This window comes from Erpetoichthys calabaricus, chromosome 6 (assembly GCF_900747795.2).
Source record: "Erpetoichthys calabaricus chromosome 6, fErpCal1.3, whole genome shotgun sequence".
NCBI classification, from domain to species: domain Eukaryota; kingdom Metazoa; phylum Chordata; class Cladistia; order Polypteriformes; family Polypteridae; genus Erpetoichthys; species Erpetoichthys calabaricus.
Window position 1 is genome coordinate 136,814,669 of NC_041399.2, and position 17,611 is coordinate 136,832,279.

General features: G+C 36.7%; 1 protein-coding gene across 1 annotated transcript in view; it reads right to left on the reverse strand.

The window, feature by feature from the left end:
* The window catches only part of eci2 (enoyl-CoA delta isomerase 2), a 100,832-nt gene that overhangs the window by 53,863 nt on the left and 29,358 nt on the right, over positions 1-17,611 (reverse strand). Inside the window, exons 4-6 of the mRNA XM_028803946.2 lie at positions 9,221-9,406; positions 6,703-6,772; positions 4,520-4,622 (exon numbers count right to left, since the gene is read on the reverse strand). Of these exons, the coding sequence (XP_028659779.1) occupies positions 4,520-4,622; positions 6,703-6,772; positions 9,221-9,406 (359 nt within the window). The remainder of the gene's footprint in view (positions 1-4,519; positions 4,623-6,702; positions 6,773-9,220; positions 9,407-17,611) is intronic.

A 17,611-nucleotide genomic window follows, 5' to 3' on the forward strand; every position in this document is an offset into this window, starting at 1 on the left:
CAAATTTTTCTCTCCCACTGGTGGCAAAAGTAGAAAATACAACTTCATGAAACTAAAATGAAGGATTGCTCGGCTTGTTTCCTTTTTAAATTCAGCTAGCTCAAAGTCTTCAGGAAGTTTAACTGAAAGAAGTCTATTAGAGGAGAAAACACATGAATTTACTTGAAAAGTAAATAGATATTTTCAGTTTGGTGACTGAGGCTGTAACATTCTTTTTGCCCGTTTCTACTTAAATATGTAAACAAAGTATGGTAATCCTTATCATAGTAACAATGCCTCATTTGCATCTATAAACACTCAGTGTTGCAACACAGTGTTAAATTTCCGCTATTAGCAAGCAAACACTTCTTCGGCTTTCACAAAAAAGCTATGTTCACTGACTGTTCACAGATAGCAACACTTCAAACACTGTAACAACTGGCAGCTACTGTGTGTTCACAGACATTAGTACTGCACTTAGCAATGACTGCAACATTCTGCCTTATCATGATTAAGCCTATGTATGGTATCATTAAACAAATATAATGATGGAATTGGAGCCATGACTGGCTACATAGCCACAGGTAAAAAGGACTTCAAATGCAAGCTCAGCACACTACCCAATGAGGTCTGGTGTTGAGGATCAATATGAAAGAAACAATTCTTCTAATCCGACCATTAAATTTGCTTTGTTTCTACTGTGGAGAAAATGGCTTTAAAATACAAAAAACAAATACAGCTAAATTGCACACTGTAATAATATATGAAATAATAATATTTTTCTATATTACCCACCTGTAATTGTGGTAAATATTTTGTTGAGTCCAACCAATTTTGTTTTTAACTAACAAAAAATTCCTATTGTTACTATAGTATTTTTGTCCAAAGCCAAAATAGTTAGACCCACAGACATTAGAAATAACATTGGTTACTACTTCCCAAAATGTCACAGAGTCTTGAAGCATAAGATGTACTCTAAAATTTACTGGTGAACTAAAAGCTTATTACTGTAACTTCAAAGGCAAAAGCTAATGCCAGCCAGCTAAATTCAAAGGTAGATTATGCAGCAGATAAATTCACATGTATTCATACCAGGACTATTTATAGTCAACAGTCAAACTGACACGATGCATTCAAACTATGAGTAATTAAAAAAAAAAAAAAAAAAAGATATTTTTCTTCCAGAAATTTTTGACTGGCAGACTGAAATGACATTATTATGATGCAGATTTTTTTTGTGAGTAAAAAACTGTATTAACGAATATTTGCCAATAAAACATTTTAACTGAGTACGCCAACATTGCTTTTCTGCAATTCCTGTAATTTTCAAATTGGGCATAGGATGTCATTCAGTCACTCATTTTCTAACCCACTTAGTCTTGAACAGGGTCCTCACCATTAATACCTACGTACTGTACAAAGGTATAAAGTACCTCATTTACTTTAGAAAAACACAGACAGGGTGAACTGGTGGCTAAGAATACATCAGCCTCAGCTGTTGGGCAACACTTTCCTTTCAACGCAAATTAACCTGGTGAGCAAACAGATTTACCCAACTTTTTTTTTGTTGACTATGTGGGAAGGCTGTTGTTTCAAAAGATTCACAAAAAACAAACTTGAATGGTTATGTGCACATACAACATCCAGGGGTCTCATGTATAAATGGTGCGTACGCACAAAAATGTTGCGTAAGCCTGTTTCCACGCTCAAATCGCGATGTATAAAACCTAAACTTGGCGTAAAGCCACACACATTTTCATGGTAGCTCAAACCCTGGCGTACGCAAGTTCTCCGCTCAGTTTTGCAAACTGGTGGCACCCAGCGTCACAGCAGTGCTACTGTTCCGGTGTGATTTCCCTTTCATTTTCAGATCCCCATTCCTGATGCGGCTTTATAAATACACTGAAATTAACCGCATATTGTTTATTAGTTTAAGGCATCTGATTGTAATTAATCTGTAACAATATAATGGTCCACGGAATAGCCAAACTATTCCAAATACCATAGGTGCTTTAGCGTTGTTACTCTCATTGCACCACTCAGAGCAGCTGATCGTAAAGAGAATTATCGGTATATAGAATCAAGCACAAGCTGCTTCAGCCATTCACTATTTGAACTGCTCTCATCCGACAAACGCTTCAGAGCCTTTCCTGTACGGACCTCGCGGTTCAGAAACAGTTTCATCCCAAGAACTATAAACGCACTTAATCAATCCATCAAGTGCTCCTTGTAGAACTATTTGTGCTTACAAGTACAATTACCTCACTGTAAACTTGCGATACAATTATAATATTGCAAACCTGCGCCACTTTATAAAGCACATATTTACATATGATGACAATATAATTTTTAAGATGAAATGCAGCAAAATGTTTATTACATTATACAGATAAAATGTTAACGTCATTTAAATAACCTATATCGTTAATAATTAAACATGTGAGGACAGAGTGTCACAGTGCTAGCAATGAGCTGGCTCCCCAATTATTCCTGCCTCACACTGTATTCTTGCTGGGGCTGGCGCAACACTGCAGAAAGACAGATGCTTACAGATGGCTTAACATCTATTACAGAGCTGATTGTGTGGCGATTGGTTACTTTGAAAAAGAAAAGGAAGAACAGAAATTGGGGGTTAGTACGTTTGAAAGAGACAGTACTGCTGCAATAAATTATTTCATCGAAGGTCGCGCATGGCGCAGCAATCACCTTGCGGAAGGCATGAACAATCTGTGGACAAGGCGCCTACTCGTCACTATCACTGCGCCACCGTGTTCCCATGTTTAATAACATGCTTTAACTCCTATCATCACGAAAATGATATCACGTATACATCACAGTATTTAATTATTCAGAGAGCTGTAATATTATGAATGTAATGGATTCTGTGTCCTGTCAGAGGAAGAGAAAGCCAGTTTAAGAAGCAGGTAGTGCACATAGAGCACATAGAAGATCAAATACAAAACGAAGCATTTAACGTGCTACTTTAGTTACGATGGGATTTGAGAAACTAGTAAATTAAACGATTTTACGATGAAGTTTATGATGTTCTACTTTAATGACAAAATAAACTACGCAATTAAAGTGGAAATTTTGAGATTAAAGTTGACATTTTGTGCTTTTTTCCCCACTGTGCGCCTAATTTTGTTTTTCTTGTTGTACCCTAATAAGCGTTCCTATGACACTCAGACAGTGGGCTACGACTCGCCTTTTCATGGCGATTTTGATATCTGGCTACTTCTTTTTTATTTCGGGCACTGTGCGACTTTGTGAACTTGAACTTTCGAGTTTCTCTGATACTCTATGTCACTCAATCAACTTCCTTTGTTGATTATACTGTATCATTGTTTAAACCAAGAAATAGTAAGTTTTTCCTTGCCTCCACTAGGTATTCACTGAAATTCTTCTATTTTCTCCCGTGCTTTTGCCATTGTCTTTTCACAGAAGGCTGAGCTTAAGGGCTATTTATATTGATTTGCATATTCAAAGAGATGTAATTCTGGGAGGAGTTGGGGTGGGACAGCAGGCATGTGCATGTGCGTTACTTTTCACGCTGACTGGGATTTATGTAGTGGAAAAAAGTGGAAGTTGCCGTTCGCACAGATTTATGCATCTGGATTTTTTTGTGCGTGCGCACATTTCCACTTTTGTCCGTACGCCATGATATAGTGTGAATTCTACGCATGCCGTTGTAGATGAGGCCCCAGATGACTATGGAGGCTACAGCCTTATGCAGATACAAAAAATATGAGGTGATGAATTCAGAGATTGGGCAGCCAGTTGTGTTCATTTAAAAATCCAATCTTGATTCCATTCACACATTCAGACTGACTACAGCGCACTTGCGGTTTAGGATATAGCAGTCACAATTGCAGCATTATAGAATATCTTCTACCTTTTATCTTTTCTGTGGGCTTAACTGTCAGTAAAAATATAAAGCACACAAAACAGTCCATGTACCATGTTGAACCCCTAGAGTAGAGGAAGTTGTCAGAATGCTAATTTGCATGTTGTTTTGGAAAATGTAATTGTATTTGTGTCTTTATGCTAAAAAAGCATTTAAAGTTTCTAGAGTAAAGGTAATGTGTGTATACTACTTTTACAGCCTACATGTTTACAATCAGGATACAAGTGCCTATTGTAGATAAAATGTAGCTCTACACAGGAGACATTTCATAAATTTACAATGCAAATTAACCGAGTTCATACCTGTAAACAAAAATATATTCTATAACAAATAAATTAATTCACCTTTTGACTGTGTGTACAAAGACAAAATACAAAAATAAGTCAGTAAAATATACACAGCTACCGCTGGGTAATAAACTTTTAACCTTTTCAGTATATCTTAAAAGTAAAACTCACAATTCATTTCTGCACAGAAGCACTAAAAGAAGAAACAAGATGTCTTATCAGACCAAGATTTCTTTGAAAAATTGAAGCTGGCTTCAGACTAAGCAACTATGTCTTTCTCAGAATGAAAATCATTCTTTCATGTTACAGATTACAAATGAAAAGCATCATTAAAACATATTACCCATACCTAAGCAGTTCTCCTGAATCTTTAGCCATATGTTTAATGTTATCAGGAGGAACATTCATAAAATTATTTAAGTCATTCCCGCTGCAGTAATAGTCACCATTACCTGAAAATGGAAGATAAGATCATGTTACAAAAAAGAACACAAAGATTTACCTACAGAGCAGAAGTTTCACATTTTTCTTACTTTGTGGAAGGCACAACTACTATATTTTTACAATTTAAAAAAATCTAACTGTATTTGAGTTCTTTGGTGAAATCTGCTTCAGTTAACTAGTTTCAGCACACATATTTGAAAGTATTACTTTAACAAGCAAAGCCAGTTAATCCAAAAATACTTAACTTGTTAAATAAAATTGGTGTTAATACAAACAGTAATGTGTTTAAAAAGTCACTTTATTTTTTTGTTTCTTATTTGCATTTATGAATCTCTGCCCCATTTGTGTTTACACAATCTGCCTGTGATGAAACGATTATCTTGGTACTCAGATTTTCATTTTACAGTGAACCCTCGTTTATCACGATTAATCCGTTCCAGACTCTACCACGATAAATGAATTTTCGCGAAGTAGGATTCTTTATTTATAAATCGAATATTTTCGCAGTTAAAGAGTATAGAAAACCTGTTTACAACCTTCTAAATACGTTTAACATTATTAGAGCCCTCTAGACATAAAATAACACCCTTTAGTCATCATTACACTCGTATTACCCAATATATTAGACAAAATAAGACATATTAGACGTTACAAATATCATATTATTATTATTATTGTACTGTACATTTAATTACACACACATACAGTTCTTACACACAACCACTAACCTATGAAGGCACGAGCTCAGTAGGAGAGTCTTCGGGTTGTAAGCTGGAGCGCTGATCGCACCCTCAGAGGACACAGAAGCCCCTGGGAAAACCGCTGAAACAGCTGACAGTCTACCTTCACATTGCTCCTTACCATTCTTACTTGCGCTATAAACCTCTCATGCGGTACTCCGCTTACTTAAAAGTATTGTGCAGCGCCTCTCAGCTTTGGAATTGGTTATTTTGTTTCTCTCTCTCTCAGTCATTCTCTGCTCCTGGCGGAACTGTCATCTCTGACTTGTCATGGAGCACGTTTAAACTTTTGAAAAGAGACAAATGTTTGTTTGCAGTGCTTTGAATAAAGTTCTTTTTTTCTACAACCTCCTGTGTCTCTGTGCAAATCTGTGACCCAAGTGTGACAAGGTGGTGCAGTATCTTCAGCAGGTGCGTCGTTGTCTTCTTCCGCTGAAGGAGTACTAGGAATAGGCAGTGGGTGTCTGGGTGCACGGCTGAAGAACATCTTGATAGGCAGTTGCAGGCGCTGTCTTTTCATATGCGTGAGGAGGCTTTTGTAGGGTATTGCCATCTTTGATCATATCCAAGAGTTTCACCTTCTCCTGGATGGTAAGCATCTTCCTCCGGCGCTTAGTTTCATTGCCAGAAGGCTTAGAAAAAGCAGCACGTTTAGGAGCCATCGTGGGGCTTAGATAAAAGTTCTCAGAAAGCGCATGCGTAGTGACATAAACGTGTATGAGAAAAAAATCGCGATAGAGTGAAGCCGCGAAATTCGAAGCGTGATATAGCGAGGAATCACTGTATATACAGAAAGAATGATTAGGTTGAAATTGGTACTTATGCGCGTGTGTGTGCCCTCACCACTCTGCAATAGTCTGGTGTATTCATAGGGACAAACACTGACAGATATGACTCATCTTTCTGCAATGCTAATCAGGAATTCATAAGTGATAGAAAACTAATTTATGAGAATGAACAATAATGAAATGAATGCAATGTTTTTCTGTACAACACAAAATATACATTGCCCAATCTGGTTTACACCTACATCCTACAGAAGTGCAGATTAGGTGAACTGATGGCTTTAAATTAGCCCAGGTTTGAAAGAGTGTGACCACGGAAGAATGTTAGTCCATCCAAGATTAAGCCTTCCTTTGTACTCAATGTCCTTTAAATTTATAAATTCGCAATTACACAGCTAGAATACTCCTGTCCCAGCATGCACGGACAATAGCAAAATAAACCCAAAACATGGTGCTAAGTTATTCGATTATTCACAGCCTTTATGGTCCTAGTTAAAGTTCATTATTGTCTTTACACCAGTAAAAGCATTGCTCATTTACTACTTTCAAAAGCTACAATATACCTGTCAGAACAGTTAACACAGAGTCTTCTTCAGCAGCTTGTTTTAGCGCCTGCATGATCTCCTTGTACATCTGTTTAAAGAAGATTCATTACAATGAAACCTTGTTTTACATTTATACACATTAATTGTAAAGTCTTCTAAAATATAAAGCCAAACTCAACACTCGTGTTTCAACCACCATCTGTTAATCCAGATTCAAATGAACGAGATTTAATATGGGTGTTCAAATAACCTAAATTGTAACTGTTGAACTATGGTTAACATAATAAGATATGCAATCCCATGGAGTAAAAAATATCATATAACAGTTGCCCTTGGCATTCTGTTACCTCATTTGTTTGTCAGCTTTATGTATGATTTGGTTGCAAGGGATGAGCAACCAGAGGAAAAGGAAAAAAGAAAGAAAAACACTGCATAACTAATTTTCCATACAAAAAATGTAGATTTTCTTACCTCTGGAGACATTTCTTTCAGCTAGTATGAGTCTTGTATTGTTTAAACGTCTTGTCAAACAGTTGACTTGATAGTTTGAACACAAACTGCCCTTTTTCTCATATGGGCACAGCCCTGCTTTCTCCCTTTATACTTTAATTGCTACAATATATGTATTTAATGGCAAACAAGAGCTTGGGAAGAGGTTTATCCAAGCTTACTATTTTACACATCTTATAATTTACTTTGCACCTACTAAAAATGCAATATACAGATGCTGGTCATAAAATTAAAATAGCATGACAAAGTTGATTTATTTCAGTAATTCCATTCAAAAAGTGAAACTTGTATATTAGATTCATTCATTACACACAGACTGATGTATTTCAAATGTTTATTTCTTTTAATGTTGATGATTATAACTGACAACTAATGAAAGTCCCAAATTCAGATTCTCGGAAAATTAGAATATCAATTAAGACCAATGCAAAAAAAGGATTTTTAGAAATGTTGGCCAACTGAAAGGTGTGAACATGAAAAGTATGAGCATGCACAGCACTCAATATTTAGTTGGGGCTCCTTTGGCCTGGATTACTGCAGCAATGCGGCGTGGCATGGAGTCGATCAGTCTGTGGCACTGCTCAGGTGTTATGAGAGCCCATGTTGCTCTGATAGTGGCCTTCAGCTCTTCTGAATTGTTGGGTCTGGCGCATTGCATCTTCCTCTTCACAATACCCCATAGATTTTCTATGGGGTTAAGGTCAAGCGAGTTTGCTGGCCAATCAAGAACAGGGATACCATGGTCCTTAAACCAGGTACTGGTAGCTTTGGCACTGTGTGCAGGTGCCAGGTCCTGTTGGAAAATGAGATCTGCATCTCCATAAAGTTCGTCAGCAGCAGGAAGCATGAAGTGCTCTAAAACTTCCCGGTAGACGGCTGCGTTGACTTTGGACTTCAGAAAACACAATGGACCAACACCAGCAAATGACATGGCACCCTAAACCATCACTGACTGTGGAAACTTTACACTGGACCTCACGTATTACCCAACGTGGATTCTGTGCCTCTCCTCTCTTCCTCCAGACTCTGGGACCTTGATTTCCAAAGGAAATGCAAAATTTACTTTCATCAGAGAACATAACTTTGGACCACTCAACAGCAGTCCAGTCCAGTCCTTTTTGTCTTTAGCCCAGGCGAGACGCTTCTGACGCTGTCTCTTGTTCAAGAGTGGCTTGACACAAGGAATGCGACAGCTGAAACCCATGTCTTGCATACGTCTGTGCGTGGTGGTTCTTGAAGCACTGACTCCAGCTGCAGTCCACTCTTTGTGAATCTCCAAAACCCATTCAAAAATGTGGGGTTTCACAATCCTCTCCAGGGTGCGCTTATCCGTATTGCTTGTACACTTTTTTCTACCACATCTTGTCCTTCCCTTTGCCTCTCTATTAATGTGCTTGGACACAGAGCTCTGTGAACAGCCAGCCTCTTTAGCAATGACCTTTTGTGTCTTGCCCTCCTTGTACAAGGTGTCAATGGTCGTCTTTTGGACAACTGTCAAGACAGCAGTCTTCCCCATGATTGTGTAGCCTACAGAACTAGACTGAGAGACCATTTAAAGGCTTTTGCAGGTGTTTCGAGTTAATTAGCTGATTAGAGTGTGACACCAGGTGTCTTCAATATTGAACCTTTTCACAATATTCTAATTTTCCGAGATACTGAATTTGGGACTTTCATTAGTTGTCAGTTATAATCATCAACATTAAAACAAATAAACATTTGAAATACATCAGTATGTGTGTAATGAATGAATCTAATATACAAGTTTCACTTTTTGAATGGAATTACTGAAATAAATCAACTTTGTCATGATATTCTAATTTTATGACCAGCACCTGTAAATATTGAATTAAGAGAGAAATGATTAAGCTAACTGGCAAAATTCTGGTATAATTTTTTTATTATAGGACACATGCATATAACTTTAATTCTAATAAAATTATACAAGTTGGCTAAAAATACCATTTACAGTAAAAGGCTGCTAGGTTAATGAAAAACTAAGCAAAGTCTGGAATACAGTTTCTCTCACCTCAACAGTAATGGCATTTTTCTTATTAGGTCGGTTTAAACGAATGGTAGTGATGTTGTTTTCAGTGGTCAACTGGATTGTCTCATATTTTGATGTACCATCAACAGCAGAGTCTGCAGTCTGGTTTGGGGCTTCAGCCAACATCAAAGATGACACAAGATCAACATATTTATGTCTTGCCTGCTCCTATTAAAACAAGAAATACTGCATTCAGTCCCAATATAGCCAACTTTTATGTATTCAGTTTCAAAGATCCTTTCATCTTCTCTATTACATTTCCCATTTAGTTCTTATATCATCAAACGGTGCTGATTTATAGAAGATGAATTTATGATTTAGGAGGAGACTTAAAAACTTTATTAGATTTTCAAGAATGTGTAGTTCTAATTGATGATACACACTAACATGTTCCTCATATTCCTTTTTTAAACATTACTGCATTTATTGAACTAGATATATTTACATTGTTTCAGAAACCTGTGGAGGGAAATACTTTAATAACATGCTTCACATTTAGGACAATTCATTAACAACCTACCTCTCTCACAATGTTTTAATTTTTACACACTTGTTTCCAAAACCATCAATTTACTAAATTTGTTTTTAGGGGTAAAATTGTTTTTAACACTAGAATCCCTGAAGTCAGTGAAAATATTTGTAATGTCAGGCCACCTTAAATTTCCTCACAGCTCCTCATCAGTGTCTTTGTTGTGCAAATGTGTCAATCAGCAGTGGCAGCAGGCAGCCAGCTCACTCATCCCCCACCAAGGCAGCTGAAGTCAAATCAGACACAATATTCTCAGAGCTGAAGTTTCTTTATCTGGGAGTGAGGTGCCTGTAATTGTATAGGGTAAATCATATATTGTTATTTGGAATACATACACTTCATGTGTGTTCCTTGTCTACAATGATCTGTATAAATGTAGGATGACAGGAAATGCAAGACAAGAAATGTTGAACACATAATTAAAACATACTTTTTCATGTTATAGTAATAATGACAAAATGCTGACGTGAAGTGTATAATGTGTGAAGACTGAAGTCCAAATATCAAACAAGTACTTTCACAAAAGGTAAAGTAAAGTAAGTGCACTTTTATTCTTTTTTTCTAAGTCTTGCTTCCTGAAAAGTTTTTGCTGATTGTGACAGGTACCTACTGGGTATGCGCAAATATCTTTTGGTTTTACTGCATCACGTAGGAACTCTGAGATTTATACATTTATATGTTTACTGACAATAACGTATTTAGTCACATTTGTTTCACATAAGCTATTAAATTCAACAGAATTAAAAGTGTTTTGCTCCTGATTTTCTTTTTATTCAATGTCTGGTGCATCACGTTGCAGTGTCCAACAGTAGTCAGCAAACATTGATGGATTCCAGTTGCCCTGGTATCGTTTCTCCATAGTAGCAATGTCCTGGTGAAACCTTTCACCATGTTCATCACTGACAGCACCGAGATTTGTGGGGAAGAAGTCCAAGTGTGAGTGGAGCAAATGAATCTTGAGTGACATGTTGCACTTCATTGTCTTGTATGCTTTGAGAAGTTTGTCTACCAGCTGAATGTAGTTTGAGGCTCTGTTAATTGCCCAGAAAATTGTCAACAACATCTTTGAAGGCTTCCAGGCAATTTTTTCCAGCCAAACTAACAGATCTTCAAATCGCTTGTCACTCATAACATGTCTGATCTGGGGGCCAACAAAAATGCCCTCTTTGATCTTGGTGTCAGATATTCTTGGGAACATCTGTCTTAAATAATGAAAACCTTCACCTTCCTTGTTCAGTGCTTTCAGGAAATTCTTCATGAATCCCAGTTTTATGTGAAGAGGAGGCAAAAATATCTTTGCCGGGTCGACAAGCGATTCATATGCCACATTTTTCTGTCCTGGAACTAACTTTTTACAGAGTGGCCAGTTCTGTCGAGAACAGTGCGACTCTTTGGCACGGCTGTCCCATTCATAGATGAAACAACTAATAACAGAGCAACAACTTTAAGGTCTCCACAGATATTCCAGTTGTACCTGCTATACTGGACGTGCTTCAGCAACAGTTCCATATTCTCAAACGTTTCTTTCATGTGTGCAGCATAGCTAACAGGTAGTGAAGGATAAACATTGCCATTGTGCAGAAGAACAGCTTTCAGACTTAACATTGACGAATCAATGAAGAGACGCCACTCTTCTGGGTTGTGATCACAACCCAAGGCCGAGAACAAATCCTTTAATGTCACAACAGAAACAGACTGTCGACTTGTGCAAAAAAATTGGTTATATCATGTTGTCGGCCTCGAAACACAGAAATTTTCATACCTTCTGACAGCAAACACCATTCCTGCAGTCTCAAACCCAGCAGCTCAGCTTTTGACAAACCCAAATCTCTGACCATAACTTTCAATTCTGACTGTGTTATCAGATGTGGATCGCCTGATGAGCATGGTTCAAAATCCGGGTCAATGTCACTGTCAGTACCCTGCATTGGAGTTTCTTCATCTGGTTCGTCTAAGGTCCAATCCTCTGGTGGTTTCAGAATTGGAAGACTGTCGTCATGTGGCACGGGTCTCATTGCTGAAGGCAGATTAGGATATTCAATTGACTTCTTGTTTTTGGCAGAGAAACCAGACACATTAGTCAAACAGAAGTAACAGTCTGTCACATGGTCTTTCTGTTCTCGCCATATCATCGGAACAGCAAACGGCATCGTCATTCGAGTGCCTCTGAGCCAGGCTCTCAGACTGACAGCACATGTCGCACAGCAAATGTGAGGTGCCTATTCCTTGTCTTGATCACCAATTTTGCAGCCGCAATACAGATAATAAGCTTTCTTCACAACAGCAGTCATCCAACGTCTCTGAGGCGCAAGTGTATATTCGTTGCAGATATAGCAGAATGTATTGCGGCTGTTACAACATTGACAAGACATATCGCCCGACACCAAAATGTCTATAGCATCAAGCTTACTTACTGTTATATTGCTACATATACTATACTTTACTATACTGATACTATACACACTGACTATCTATATTAACCAAATGAGCACGATCGGTGTATGCAAGCCACCTTTAAAGCATTCTGAGACAGCGTCAAGCTCGTTCAGACCTGCCCAGGATGTCAACTTCCACAGAACAGCTTCCAACCTGGCCTGATTCCATGCCTGGAAATGCCCAGGCTACACAAACCGTTGTTGATAAGTCACGTATGGGAGCAAAAATGTTTGGATACAAATATAAGAAAAAATCATGACAAAACTGAAGATTTCTCTGAAACGGTACGTGACGGGTAAATTTTGATGTGATAGTCGTGATCAGCACACTAAAATCTATAAGAAACACCCAACAGTGTTCAAGAAACAAAAACTTTGTTGTGCAGTATAACTGAAGAAAAGGAAATTATTCAATTTACATATTGCTTTCAATGTGTAAAAACTGAAACCCAAATATCAATCGACACAAAGTAGACATATTCGTTTGGCTGGTACAGCAGTAAGAACTGCTGTCTTGTAATCAAGAGGTTGCGGGTTCGATCCTGCCCGAATTTATCGTTTTGACAAGGAAGCTGCTATTATCATACTATTATATAATAAAAAAAAAATTGATTTGAGACTGTAACCTGGTGTAAATTTTTCCTAGTGTTTTTTTTAATTCAGTTTTATTATCTCAGTCACATTCATGTGGTACAATGAACTTAGCTCTCCCTTTCTGAGTTGATGGCTTTTATACTATCATGCCGCATTTGCTCTTTACTCTTTCAGTACCATGCTGACGGTGTATGCACCCAAAAAGAAGTCTGTCTGCATTCTCAGTACCATGGACCATAACATGGAGATTGGGTAAGATTAGAAAAAACAAACATGTTCAAATGACAACTCATGTTCAAATGACATAGCGTTTTCAAACAATGACATTTTCATGCATGGACATAGGTGTGCATGCGTGAAACAGAAGAGACAGATTTGATGTCATTCAAGTGGTTACTGGAATATAAAATAAGCACTTTCGTAAAGGTTTAGCAAAACAAGTGAGCTTTTACTCAAGAATAAAAACAAAAATTAAAGTGACAACAAGATACCAAGAAGACATGATTCACTAGCCTTTGTGTAATCTGCTTACATCCTTTCAGCGATATCTTTTACAGGTAGCAAAAATTTACACTGGATGTTACAGACTCAAATCAAATTTATGTTTTTATTATACTGTATAACAGTAATAATAACAGCAGCTCACTACTCACAATGGTAAATGCATGAAGGACTCAGGTTTGAACTCACAACCCTTTTGATTATGAGTCAGCAGTTCTTTACCTAGCACCAACCAAGCTGATATGTTTAGTTGTGTCGATTTATATTTGGGTTTTGGTTCTTACACATTGACAGCAATATGTAAATTGAATATTTTCCTTTCCTCCAGTTATATTCTTGTTATACCTTTTGTAATAGTGTTTATTTGATATTTAGACTTCAGCCTTCACACATTATACACTCCACGTTGGCATTTTGTCATTATTACTATAACATGAAAAATGTTTTAGTTATGTGTTCAACATTTTTTGCCTCGCATTTCCTGTCACCCTACATTTACACAGATCGTTGTAGACACAGAACACACATGAAATGTATGTATTCCAAATAACAATTTAATATATACCCTATACATTTCCAGACACTTCACTCCTAGATAAAGAAACTCCAGCTCTGAGAATTTTGCATCTGACTTGACTTCAGCTGCCTTGGTGGGGGATGAGTGAGCTGGCTGGCTGAGGCCACTGCTGACTGACGCATTTGCAAAACAAAGACGCTGATGAGGAGGTGGGAGGGAATTTAAGGTGGCCTGGCATTACAAATATTTTCGTAGGCTTCAAGAATTCTAGTGTTAAGAGGACTACTTGTTTAAAACTATTAACAGGGATTTAAAAGATATTTATTTTCAGGATAAAGAAAAAAATAATCAGAAGACTGCTTGCACATTCAAATATTCAAAATATGTAAATCAGTTTTGACAGTTTTTTTTTTTTGTTTGTTTTTTTTTTAAATACTAGGATCTTATCTTCTTAATTCAATTGCTTCTTTTAAGCTAACACCCTTGCTTACTTTCTCATATAGCACATATACTAAGGATTTAACTCTGAATAATTTACTCTAAAATATATTTTGTGAAATGTTGTTCAACATTTAATTTCAAACCCAATCACCAGAGTCCAATAGGAAGTTTCACATTTAAACATAGATTTGACTGCAGCACAAAAGGAACAATTGTTAACTAATATGACTCTTCCACCTGCCCTTTACTTTAAGTTTCAGTGGTCATGTAGAACTGGTACGTGCCTCACTGTTTGTTCTCTGTTATGGCATATATTTGATCTACAAAACATGTGTAACAGAAGTGCAAAGATTTATTTAACACACGAGGAAAGATTACTTTTTTTTTTTTTTTAAAGTGAATCGATAAATTTTCATCAACTGGCAGTGTGCAGGACATGTGCACTGGACCATACAGAACTGTTAGAACACTCAAAATTATGAAAAGCATGAGACAGGCTGTAGACGTTCAGTATAATGTCAGTCAGTACAGTTAAAGATTTCAAAGTGGACTGTTTGCCAAATTACTAATCAAGAAATATCTGATTTGTATAAAATACAAATACTACATATATTTTTTGAATAATTTCGTTTTTTTAATTAATGAAATTATTAAATGGGAACTAGAGTATGTTAAACTATTTGTGAACTAATGTAATAAAAACTGTCATTAATAGTAGAGCTCATTTGGAAAATTTAAAAAAAAAAAATGTTAAGGTGACTAAACTGACATCAGTTAACTTTTGTACTATTTCACTCCTTCTCCTGTGCCTTGAATCAGCGGACTAAATTAAGTTGCCTATCATACCGCCCTTTCAAAAATCATGACAAACTCATACTGCACCCCAGGAACTTATTTCTCTTAGTATTTACCCTGGCAGTGATACTCCTTAGTAACCTATCCCCGTTTTAAATAATTATGATTGCTTTAGGTTTCAAGCTCCAGGTGTTCCCAGTGTAGAATTTGCATGTTTTCCCCCGTGTGCACAACTGTTTTCTCTGGGGGCTCCAGCTCCTCCCACAGTGCAAAGACACGCAGGTTAGGTTGATTGACAATGTTAAATTGACTCAAAAGTCCGTGTGATCACTCTTGTACTGTTGTTCTGTCCTGGGGTTGTTCCTGCCTTGCAGCTTGTTGGTATAGGCTCAAACTGTTCCACAACCCTGCTCAGGATAAAGCAGATGACTTCTTTTGGGTGCCTGACAATTTCATTCCCAAGCATGGACATCGAACAGACAGACATCTTTATTTACACTTTATATTACAAAAATACATTCCAAATATGTACCAGATGATTTTCTCTGTTTTTTGCATTACGACTCAGTTGAAAATTAGGAATTATCAAACCACAAGACGAATCTCAAACAGATATGAATATAAGAAGTAAACATTTATTACAAGTAAGTTTTCATTAATATTTAACCTAACCTGTGTGTTTAGCCCTTTTCCTTTTACATTGATCTTCCTCTTCATAATTTGTATATTTATGCCTATAGTCTGGCACTGGGTATTTCCTCTATAAAGAGCTCTACAGCCTGATTTGAGAGTCCCATTAAAAGCAATGACAATAGCCAGGCTTCAAATACATTAGCTAACTTGGCAAAACCACCATCCAGTACCTACAAAGAAGACTGATATAATCTAAGTGTCTGATAATCAAGCTTGCAATTGGTTCTGATCAACACTTTTTTCTTTATACATACAATTGTGTAATCTATGGATAAAGCCATCTTCTCATGCAATAAATTCCTGACCTTTTGGGATAACTGTAACATTTTCACATTGTTTGTTCATAGCTTCTGTTCTTTATTTTCATTTCTTTAATGTGCCTATTTTTATTGATTTGCATATCGATACTTTTATTGATTTGTATTAAACTGATAAATATAGCAGAAGTTATTTTGCATAGATTGTCTTAGCAGTATTTTTATATATACAATTGATTTAAAATATAAAATGCATAACTTCTTTTCTTAATTACTAGTATGCATTAAAGTGTAGAAAGATGGTTTACAGTAATATCTTTATAAATGTAATCAAACTGTTCCTGAAACAAGGATACTGGGAACCACTCCTGGCATTAAGACTGGTTATAGTGTGTGAAGTTAGCTGATAATCAGGTAATTCATATACCCTGGTTGGTCTTGCTCCAAAGCTGCTGTGTGGAGCCTCAGCATGAACTCAACCCTTACAATTTGAAGGATGGGGTCTAATAAATAGTTTTCAGACTTAGATGGAAAAGATCCAATGTAGTAAACTGTAAGAATGGAAGTAAATATAATGCATACATTTTGCATATGTGGTGTAGACACCCCAGACAATTATTAAACCTGTGTGACTGAAACTTTTATTTTTGCATTTTTAGTTCTGAGCAGTCATAGGTGGCTTCACATTTGACCACAATGCTAAATTAAACTTTGTTTGCCGTTATTATTTCATATAGTGAACAACAGTCACAATGACAAAAAGATACCACAGCAGACAGAAGCAAGTCCAAGTACCTGTAGTGGTCTGTGTGTGTGTGTGTCCGTTTGTCCTGTTACCACACTCATTTCAATATACAAATTAATCATTAAGTTTCAGTTACCTTGCCCTACTGAGCTTGTGAATTGATAACAGCAATTTTAGCTTTCTGTTTTTTTCTCAGTGTCAAGTCTTTTGTTCAATTTCATTCACTCTCTCTTTCTTTCCATAGTTGTTTTACATATCGGTCTACTTGCTAACTCAGCACTGTCAGGCCAAAAGTCTGGCTTTTAGTTTCAGGAAAATCAAGGAGCTGGTCATAGACTTTCAAAAGCAGATCACACTGCGATTTATATTGAAAGGGATGCTATGTAGTAGTAGTAGTAGTATTATGGATGCAATGAGAAGTGAAGCATCTTTTATTGGCTAACTGAACAGATTACAACATCTAGGCTTTCAAGGCACTTCAGTCCCCTTCTCTACAACTTGCTTGAAGAATAGGTCTAAGCTTCCGCAAAAGGATTAAAGGTAAAGAACTAAAGACCCTCACTCCAGTAGTTTCAAAAAAAGCATTTCAGTTTTGAAATTACTAAATAACCAATCATAATAACAACGTGTAAAAAATAAAAACATTATGTATAAATACTTGCACATATATAATTATCTATTCTGCATATTGTATTCTATGTATACAGTGTTTTCTCTGTTTTATTGTAACAGTTTCATTATACTCTTTGCACATGACAATAAACTTGAAGTGTGCAATGCAACAGCACTAAACCCAACTATCACTGCACGTTACTGTAAATATGTACTATGATGGGATAACCTTGAGATGATTCTGTGCTGAATGC